This window comes from Apaloderma vittatum, unplaced genomic scaffold (assembly GCF_000703405.1).
Source record: "Apaloderma vittatum isolate BGI_N311 unplaced genomic scaffold, ASM70340v1 scaffold1565, whole genome shotgun sequence".
Taxonomy (NCBI): Eukaryota; Metazoa; Chordata; class Aves; order Trogoniformes; family Trogonidae; genus Apaloderma; species Apaloderma vittatum.
Genome location: NW_009715256.1, coordinates 10,489 through 21,074, shown reverse-complemented (window position 1 = coordinate 21,074; position 10,586 = coordinate 10,489). Strand labels below are relative to the sequence as shown.

Genomic DNA, 10,586 nt, shown 5'->3' with positions numbered 1-10,586 from the left:
TCCGGCTGTCCTTTGGGAACATCCTCTGTCCTCTCCTCCAACATAGCCCTGACCAGAGCAGGAGGTGCTCTATTCCCATGAGCCTGCAGAGACAGTTGCCTCCATGGTCACCCACAGAATCCTGGCTATCACTTGAGGACAGCAGAGTATTTTCCAGAACCTGTGGTGTATGTCTGAGCACAGACACTGGAAAGCAAGGGCTTACGGTCGCTTGCTCTGAAGTAACTGGGGATGTTTTACAAACTGCCACAGGATAGTGCCCCAAAGAGGACCCTCTGCAGTCCCAACCTCCCATTCCTCTGTGCGTTGTGAAGAGTCTCTTTATATCCTCATCTTAACCCCTTTCAAGAGAAAAGCCATTCTCTTAAGACAACCTGGGGTGTCATACATGGAAGGAAGGACAACCCAGAGGCTGAGGTGACATGCAGACAACTTTAATGAGTCTAAAGAGGGAATCAAGGTCGTTCCAAGAATAAGCACTCAGTGCATGGATAATGAGAGGCAAGCAAGAGACTGCAACCTGACTATGATGAAGTTCATGCAGAGTGCAGACTGGCTATGAAGAGGATTGCAGCTGAGGGGAGCAGAAGAGAAGAAAGGAAAGAGAGGAAAAGAGGTAGGTGAAAAAAAGGAAGGAAAGCCAGGGGCCATGTTTCCAAAGACCCAGGCTCTTCCTCTCCTGCAAATATATTCCAAAGGAGCTGAAGATGATCAGTTCTGGTGAAAGCAACAGCCTGAAGATCCATCCTTTGTCCAGCACAATGTGCAGAGAACTTAGAGAAATATCCCGGGATGTATATAAGCCCAAAAACTTTAGCAGGGGGGGCACCGCCTGCCGCAGTAGCGGTTGGTGATGCAGGAGAGGTCAAAGCCCCCAGAGTTGATGGGCACACCCTCACAGCTCAGGATGCTGCCAACAGCAGCGGAGGTGGAGGAGCCCACAACGGTGTTCTGTGGGAAGGAGCTGAGGATGGGGCCAGGCAGGGTCACCACCACGGGGGAGGGCTCAATGACGACAGTGGAGCTCTGGCACTGCCGCACACAGGGCTCATTGCAGCTGTTGGCCAGTGGGGTTGGGCCACACGGCTGGCAGCAGGGTACACAGGGGTTGCAGCAGGACATGTCTTGGGGCTTGAGGTGCACCTGAGAGAGGTTAGAGAGGAAACAGAGAACAAATGTGGGTGAAGAGCAGCCTGTGCACCCTATCACAAAGGACCCATGACCATCAATGAGTGACAAGCTCAAGACCATCAGTGAGTTACACGCTGAATATTCTGCTGGGAGCCACATGGTCTTCAACGCCTCATTCAGCAAGGGCCCTATAAAGAGCAGCCTAACCCAAGGAAGCTCTCTCCTAGTGCATAAACCAAAACCAAACAAAGTTACATCCCAGACTTTCTCTAAGCAGACCTTCTCCCCACTTCCTTCTGTTGTCATAAGGTGTTCCAGTCCCCAACATATTGCAAAACCCACATCAGCTGAGATGTACATCAAGTGGATCTCGACATTTGGAAAAGGAGGAGAAGGGTTTTCAGACTCACCTGGGTCTCAGGAAGAAGGATACAGGAGAAGTGGATGAGAGAGCAGAGACTTGGGCTGCCTTTTATACCTGCCCCTCATTGCCCCAGGACCAGGGTCACTCTTGGCAGAGGTAACAATTTCCTGACACATGTGTCCTGAATGCAAACCATCACATATGGGCTGCGGTATTACTTCCTGCACTGCTTCCCTTTCATTTCCAGGTTTGTGCCATGCCCATTCTCCAATAGAGGTTTCCTCAGAGCTCTGGGATGAAAGGCCCCAGGAATTGTCAGGCAGAAAGGCAGCAGTGTGCAGGAATGCAGCAGTGTGGGTAGAAGACTGAGATCAAGTGCAGGATTGGTCTAGAGCAGGTAAGTGACATTAGGCTGAGTCCTTCTGGTGGGGCTGTTTGAAGTGTTACTCTCAGGAAGAAGCTCCAGCATTCCTCACCTGAATGCCCAAGGACCCTTCCCTATGAGGTCATGCCCATCCTTCTCTTTTCCCTCACCAGCTCGCTCTAATGGTGTTTCCTAAGGCATGTGTGTTGTGTTACTTCTTTTGACCCCATGCTGCCTAACACTGCCCTCAGGAATAATTTTTGGATTTTGACTCATGTCCTCTTTGTATACTCTGCGAGTACACAAACAGTGCCTCAGGCACTCCGGGGTCTTTGTCCTTTCCCAGAATTCTGTAGCCCAGCCTCTGTTTTTCCTGGCTGTTCTCAGGAGAGGCCACAACATGTTGTGTTCCTACAACGTTGACCTTGACAGTCTAAAGATGTGGACCTGTGCAAATCCCTTTATCTTCAAAAAGGTCAAGTGTAAGGTCCTGCAGCTGGGTCAGGGCAATCCCAAGCACAAATACAGGCTGGTGGATGAGTGGCATGAGAGCAGTCCCCTGGAGAAGTACTTGGGGGTTTGGTGGATGAAAAACTAAACATGAGCCAGCAATGTGTGCTCACAGCCCCGGAAGCCAATTGCATCCTGACCTAAATCAAAAGATGTGTGGCCAGCAGGTTGAGGGAGGTGATTCTCCCTCTCTTCTGTACTCTCATGAGACCCCATCCGCAGTTCTGTGTCCAGCTCTAGGGTATCCAACATAAAAAAGAACTTGGTCCCGTTGGAGCAAATTCAGAGGAGGGACACAAAAATTATCAGGGGCCTCTGAGGACAAGGCTGAGAGAGTTGAGCTTTGTTTAGCCTAGACCAGAGAAGGCTCCACGGAGCTGCTGAAGCTCTAGTGTAGACAAGGGCCATCCTCATTGCTTTCTCATGAAGTGATGGGCCCAGTGGAAGAGGGCAGGACAGGACATGTGTGTACCTGGAGTTTATTAACACTATTGACAAAATCTCTGTTTCCTTTTTAACAAAATTGGAGGTGAATGAGTTTAGTTAGAGGATGATAAGAACGGTGGAAAATTGACTGGACTACCAGGCACAAAGTGGTCTTACCATGGCGAATGGGCTGACTAGAATGTCATGAGGGTCAAAAAGAGCATAGAAAGGTTTTGAGTCTGTTGAAGGAACTAACCCATGCAGTCATGCCAGCTGATTCCTGGCTACCTAGGAAGCAGATCCATGGGAAAGGTTGTGGGGTTTTAGAAGAGACAGTCCAGAAGAGCAGGCATCAGCGCTCAGTGGCAAGGGCTGTGTTCATTCTCCAATGCATCTCTCCCCATCCCTGCCTGTCTGCCATCTCATTTGCCTCTTTCCCAACTCTGAGTGTCTGCTCGGTATTCTTACATTGTGTCCACCAACTCAGTAGGATTTTAACTGCATTTCAGTATACCCAGTCTTTCCCTTGCACATTCAGTGGTTATTAGCTTGAACTTAGCCCTCTCTCCTTCACTGTAACACTGACTCACCCTGCCAGCTTTTCTCTCTCTCTCTCCATGCATGCATCCACCCACCCATCTGTCTTTTAACACATCTCTATGCATCTACCATGTCTAACTCGTACTTTACTCTCTGAGAGCCCTCTGTCATCCTTCCCTTTGATTTCTTCATATCTGTAGGCACAAGTTTGCTTTCCCACACTTTGCTATTATTGCATACAACCATGCAGCCCCCTGTGCATTCAGCATTCATTCTCATTCATTCTCTCCTACACTGCAATAGTCCCAACTCTCCTGTGTATTCTTCCTCCATCCAGCCATCCATGCATCTGACATTTGTCCCATCTTTCCATGTTCAAATACCTCCCAGCCTTTTCTCCTTGCTCCACAAACTAACATCAGGATCATTCACCATCCCTGCCTCTAGTGGAACACGTCCCCAACTGTTCCAGTCCAGTTCTGTTACTATTCCTGACCATGTCTCTGGGAAATGAGCCATCAGAACTGAGTGATCTAAAGTGATTTTTGGCCTTTTCTTCCCCAGCAGTGGCTGCTGGTGGAGCCCAGATGCAGAAGCAGCCATCAAAAATGGCATCAACACTATCAGCTCACATCCTAATATAGAGGCTTTCAAGCTCATCCTCTGGTATCATTTGCTCCCTGGTTGAGGCCGTGTTGCTCATGAGCAATGTAAAAAGTTCCACAGTGCTCTCAGAGGTTCCACAGTGTTATCACTGCTAGTAACACACTGTCTGCAAAAACATGCTTCTAACTTTAGAATATGGAGCCTTTTAGAAGAGACTAAACTGGAAAGTAAAAATTACTAAAGAGAATGGGGCTTTTTAGCTAAAACCAGGACACCTGAGAGTCCTGTGGAGGAGATGTGGAAGCCTTGGAATCAAGGCACAGCACAGGCCAGCCAAAGACGGCTGTAAGTTGAGGGAGATATGCTCACTGGGGAATTAGTGCCTTCTCACTACCTGTGATGCTCACTTGGGTGAGGGACTTCTGCAGGGTAGAGGTAACGGAAGCGAGAGGATGAATCTCTTTGCTCCCAACGAGGTGTATTCAAAAAGGAACTTCACTTCTTCTGGAAAGCCCGCCACAGAGCCTGCTTCACTTCTTTGTTCCTGAGTGTGTAAATGAAGGGGTTCAACAAAGGAGTCACAACTGTGCTGAAGACATTCATGAGTTTGTGCCGATCCAAGGAGTTCTCAGCTGATGGCTTGACATACAGGAATATGGTGGAACCATACCAGATCGTGATGACACTGAGATGGGCAGAGCAAGTGGAGAAGGCCTTTTTCCGGCCACGGGCTGACTGGATCCTCAGGATGGAAGAGATGATGTATATGTAGGAGATGAGCGTGGCCACACAGGAGGCCACGACAACAATTATGGAGACAAGGAAGGTTGCCAGCTCCACGGGCTGTGTGTCACTGCAGGAGAGGGCAAGGCAGGAATCTATGTCACAGAGGAAGTGATTGATGACATCTGGCCCACAGAACGTCAGCCTGGATGTCAGAAAGGCCAGCAGTGAGATGGCCAGAAAGCCTCCCAGCCAGCAGCTGAGCGCCAGGCGAGCAGAGACAACACTGTTCATGAGGGATTTGTATCTCAGAGGGTAGCATATGGCTAAGTAGCGGTCATAGGCCATGACAGACAGGAGGAAACATTCAGTGGAGCCTAGGGAGAGAAGGAAGAACAACTGGAGGATGCAGACACGGACGGAGATGGTCTGGCTAGTCCCCAGCATGACTCCTATGGCTTTGGGAACAACACCTGTAGTGTACCAGATCTCCAGAAAGGAGAGATTACAGAGGAAAAAGTACATTGGGGTATGGAGGTTGCTGTTCATCTGCACAAGAGCTATGATGGATGTGTTGCCTATTACTGTCAGGGAGTATGTCAGTGCAAATACCACCACAAGGGAGACCTGTGCATGCCATGTGCCTGTGAAGCCAAGAAGGATGAATTCCTCCACACTTGTTCCATTTGCCATGTCTTCCTGAGTGTTGAGGTCCATCTGCAAAGAGAGGAACACTTCCGTGAGAGTTTGCCTGCATGTGTGGATCCTTCAGATGCTACTAGTAGTGAAACAAAACCACCACCCCTGAAGATGCAGTTGGTGCAGAGCATGGGGAAATCACAGAATCATAAAAACACAGAATCACAGAATGTTACAGTTTGGAAGGGACCTTGAAAGGTCATCTAGTTCAACCACACTCCCAAAGCAGGATCACCTAGATTCGGTCACATAGGAATGCATCCAGGCATTTCTGAATGTCTTCAGAGAAGGAAACTCCACAACCTCTCCGGACAGCCTGTGCCAGGGCTCCGTCACCATCACAGGGGAAAAGTTTTTCATAATGTTTTTGTGGAACCTCTTATCCTCCATCTTGCACCCATTGCCCCTTGTCCTGTCATTGGACATCATTGAGAAGAGCCTGGCTCCGTCTTCCTGACAATGACCCTTTACATATTTATAAACATTAGTGAGGTCACTCCTCAGTCTCCTCTAAGAGACCTAAAAGTCTCTTTAGCTAAAGCTCCTTCAGTCTTTCCTCATAAGGGAGATTTTCCACTTCCTTCATCATCTTTGTGGCTCTGTGCTGGACTCGCTCAAGCAGTTCCCTATTCTTGAACTGAGGGGCCCAGAACTGGACACAATACTCCGTATGCAGCTTCAGCGGGGCAGAGGAGATGGGGAGGAGAACCTCTCTTGACCTACTAGCCACATGTCTTCTAATACAGTCCAGGATGCCATTGGCCTTCTTGGCCATGAGGGCACATTGTTGGTTCATGGGCATCCTGCTCTCCAGCAGGACCCCCGGTCCCTTTCCTTTACACTGCTCTCCAACAGGTCAGTCCCCAACCTATAGTTGAACGTGGGGTTGTCCTTTCCCAGATGCAAGACTGCACTTGCACTTGTTGCATTTCATTAATTTTCTCCCTGCTCATCTCTCCAGCCTATCCAGATCTTGCTGGATGGCAGCATAGCCTTCTGGTGTGTCAGTCACTCCTCCCAATTTTGTGTCAACAGCAGACTTGCTGATGATGCACTCTATTCCCTCATCCAGATCATTGATGAAGGTATTGAATAGTACTGGTCTGAGTACCGAGCCCTGAGGGACTCCACTAGAATCAGACCTCCATCTAAACTCTGTCCCATTGACCACAACTCTCTATCTTCTTTCCTTCAAACAGTTCCCAATCCACCTCACTACCCCATCTTCTAGACTACACTTCCTCAGTTTAGCTACTAGGACACTGTGGGAGACGGTGTCAAATGCTTTTCTGAAATCAAGATAAACCATGTCCATTGCACTGCCATCATCTATGCATCTGGTTATGACCTCATAAAAGGCTATCAGGTTAGTCAGACATGAATTCCCCTTGGTAAAACCAAATGGCATCTACTCTAAGTTAAAATGTCGGGGAAATCCTTTACTGCATAACCATATTTGGACACTTGGATCTGACCATGAAGTTCAGGTCCACACTACCAAATGAACTTGGAGAACTACTTAGATCAGATCAAGCACAGGCATCTCCTTTAGAACATGATCACTGCGGTCACTTCTGTGAAATGAAAATCCCATTTATGAAGCTGTGCACCCTGGTTTGAGAGTAGCAGGAGAAAAACATGAAGGTTTCCAGCTACGTGAAATGTTGTAGTTAGGAAAGCAATAACATAACCGGCACTATTCAAGGCAGGAAATACTGAGTTGTGGTTTCAGCAAATGAGACAAAGGGATCGGATGACAACTTGGCACAGGAGGAGATTTTATCACTTCTTCAGGTGAGGTTTCCAAACAAGACAGCTGCAGCACAGGGCAACAAGCTGCATGACAGTCATTACTAAAGCACTTGGGGCTCTTGTATATTTTCTTTCTTTGAGGTCTCAGCACAGAAAGCTTTTGCGAATACCTTGTCAAGATTGGGCCAGCCAATCAAATGACAGATGGTCTCTATTAACTCCTCTCTTTTCTCAAAGGGGAATGGAAAAGAGCATAAGTCAGAGAGACTTACAGATTGGAAAATAAAAATAAAACATCTGCAATGAAATAATAAAAGTAATAATTAGAAAATAATGAAAATAGTTATATATATATGCAAACATATACAAAAATTATATCGAACCCAACTGTCCCTCAGTAACAATCACCACTGATGCTGAAGAGCAGGAAGGAAATGGGGACATCCCAGACTCAGAGGCAGAGGGGAACTGGGTACAAGGGCTGGGTTTGGGAACTAACAGATCAGGATCAAAGGCAGAAGAATGGATGGAGTCCTCCTCAGTCGCCAGCCACTGAAGACCTTAACTCCCATAATCCCTCGACTTTATACTGAATACGACATACATGTAATGGAATATTTTTGGTCAAGTTTAGGTCACCTGTCTTGTCCATTTCTCCCCACAGATGTGGGGTTTTCACTTCCTTGTGACTCTTTTACTTCCCACCACCATGTGTTGCACAAGATCTAGCAGTGATCTTGTTTACTTTAGGAGCAAGCGTAAACATGAGCCTTTGTGCATACCAGTCCATGGCAGTAAGTTTAAACATCAGGTATTACCACTTCTAACAGCAGACACTGTCAGAAAATCGTGCTGTTAACTTCGGAAAGTGCCATCTCTTAGAGGAAACTGTGCTGAAAAGTAACATTTCTGAACTGGTTCTGACTGAGATCAAACAAGAACATACCTCCATTTCCTCTAATGACATCTGCTTCTCAGCATAGCTACGAGGGGTTGGATTCACCTCTTCGTAATTTTGCCACCCTGGAGTCAGGGGAAGGGCTTCTGCTGAACAAGTGGAAAGATCTATGTTGAAATACTCCTATCTTAGCTTCTCAGCTTATCCCCCTTCTTTCTGCACGGACAGAGAGAAGACATGAGGGAAATGTGGCTCATCTTGCCTTATATACATTTCTAAAAGCACTCTAGAAGTGTGAGGTTGTCTCTGAGGACTAAGGCAGGAGTCTAGTGAGCAGCTTAGATGAGTAAATTTTACTTCTCAACTTGGGCAGATAGGTTCATGCCTCAGCGTTTAAAGGCAAAATTTTCCAAGTTGAACCCCCCAGAAGGCAGCTCTGCTGAGAAGCCAGATGGACCCAGGGTCTGCTCTCCCTGCTGACAGACGAGGATTCCTTATTAGTTCTCTATGGGAGAACCAGTATCATCCTTAGGTAGGATGACTGAGCTGGACCATCACCTGAAGGATATCTTTCTCAGAGCATTGGAAAGAGAATGATTTACTGAAGGAACTCCAGATACCACAATGTCATGAGAAGAGTGGATGAACAGCTCTCACCTTCATGACCCACTTCAAGCTGTAGACAGCTGCCTGATGTTTTCTCTCCATCCACCTAACAGATATTGACACCGATTTTCTTTCCCCCTCTATACTGCCACAAAAGGAGGTTTTGTGCACACACACAGCATTAACACTCTCCATGAGAGCATATATCAGAGAGTCACCAGCATCATTAGCATAAGAACATCCTCACACCCACCTCATTAACACACTGAAGCTGGGCACACCAAGGAGATGATTTTCTGTTTCCCTTTGTGTGTCAAAGGAGTTTGATCTCAGGAGGTTCTTACGGGCTTGTGAGAGACGGATAATGCTCTCTCTTCACACAGGCCAATTAAAGAACAGCAATGCAATTCTCTAAGGTGACTGTCAGGCTGAGTGTTTGCCTCCTGCCTGCAGTTGTAGTGTGTGAACCTTGTCAAGAACTCGGTGCTCTCTTGTGTATCCATTTGCTGACAGGCAGGAGATATCTGAAAGAGCCCTGTTCCAAGAGACTGGAAATGTCAAGTATTTGGTGCTGGATACTAACATGGTCTTCAAACCTCCAGGGTGGGACATAACTAAACCAACATATGAGTACATAGCAAGTAAGGTGAGGAGTTCACCAACTACATTTCAAAGCCTCTAACTGCAGTTAAGGCCGAAGTATTCAGTTACTTAGTTGAAGCAACGATCTAAGTAGAGTTTTAAGAATAAAGTCGGATAAGACATGACAGTGATCTCCCCTGCCTCCAGAGCAGGAGTTTTCAGGTGACCTACTCATCTTTGTTCCACTAGTCATTAACAGAGAGAAACAGGCATTTTCAAGCCTCAATTCTGCGTTTTTGAAAGACACTGTCTCACATAGATCAGGCAATTCATGCCTTATAAGCAAAAAATTTTATTCTGTTCACATTCAAGATAAATTTAAGGTATGCAAGCTGGCTAAGACAACAGGCACACACACACAAGTCTCAAACTCTAAGCATCTAGAGTTAATGGAGAAGGCTCACACGCAGAGAGAGTATGTCTATGCTGCGCAGGGCCACTGCACAGGTGTTGAATTTGACAGAGTCATCTTCTGCAAGTCCTGTTTCTAAGGCTCCAATGTGGTTGAGAGAAAAGAGATACGCATGTGTTGTGAGGTGGAGATGCAGTTACCAAGAATACTGTGCCCAATTTGAGCCCATATGCTGACTATGAAGCGCTCTCCCTGCTGTCTCTCTGCCCTATTTTACCATGGACATGCGTATGTCTTCCTCAGCTCTAAGAGACAGTAACTGGAAGGGACCCCTTGCCCTGTGTCCCAGACTCCCATTCCTCTGGGAATGATGAAAGGTACACTTGTGCCCCTACCTTACCCCCTGGCACCCTAGGCAATACCTTATTTCATTTTCAGTATGAGACAATGTCCACAAGGAAAAGGATTACATAGAAGCAGAGGCTGGGATGCAACAAAAACTTTAATGACTCTGAGGAGGGAAATGAGATCAGCTGCAGAGGAGACAGCCAGAGCAGGGAGAGATACATCAGCTGCAGAAAATTTGTACCCATCACCCACAGTGGAGATCTCACAAGGCATCCATCTGCCTGCCCTAAAAAGACTGACTGGGGCCAGCAGATGTGCCAGATTGGCTCTAGGGTTTTTATGGCCTGGAAGAGCAGAAGACAAGAAAGAAATAGACAGAGTGGAAGGCCGGGAAGTTTGACTTTGGTCACATTTTCAGAAAGCACCAGTTGCATTCCTTTGAAAGAGCAGTTCTAGATGCTCAGCCTCTCTGAAATCGATGGCCAGAAGCTCTGTCCTCAGTCAAGAATTTAGGTCATGATTTCTGGGGCTCCTTGTCTGAGTTGTCACCAGTGGCTTTAGCAGGGGGGGCAGCGCCTGCCACAGTAGCGGTTGGGGATGCAGGGGGGGGCAAAGGCCCCCGAGG

General features: G+C 47.3%; 2 protein-coding genes across 2 annotated transcripts in view; both read right to left on the bottom strand.

Moving 5' to 3' along the window:
* Window positions 1–813: 813 nt before the first annotated feature.
* On the bottom strand, window positions 814–1,122 carry LOC104273637 (feather keratin Cos1-1/Cos1-3/Cos2-1). The gene has a single exon (XM_009869029.1). The coding sequence runs from the start codon at window positions 1,120–1,122 to the stop codon at window positions 814–816; it is 309 nt and encodes a 102-aa protein (XP_009867331.1).
* A 3,314-nt stretch (window positions 1,123–4,436) lies between these two features.
* The window catches only part of LOC104273640 (olfactory receptor 6F1-like), a 6,381-nt gene continuing 231 nt past the window's right edge, over window positions 4,437–10,586 (bottom strand). Inside the window, exon 2 of the mRNA XM_009869033.1 lies at window positions 4,437–5,381. Coding sequence (XP_009867335.1) covers window positions 4,437–5,381 — 945 coding nt within the window. The remainder of the gene's footprint in view (window positions 5,382–10,586) is intronic.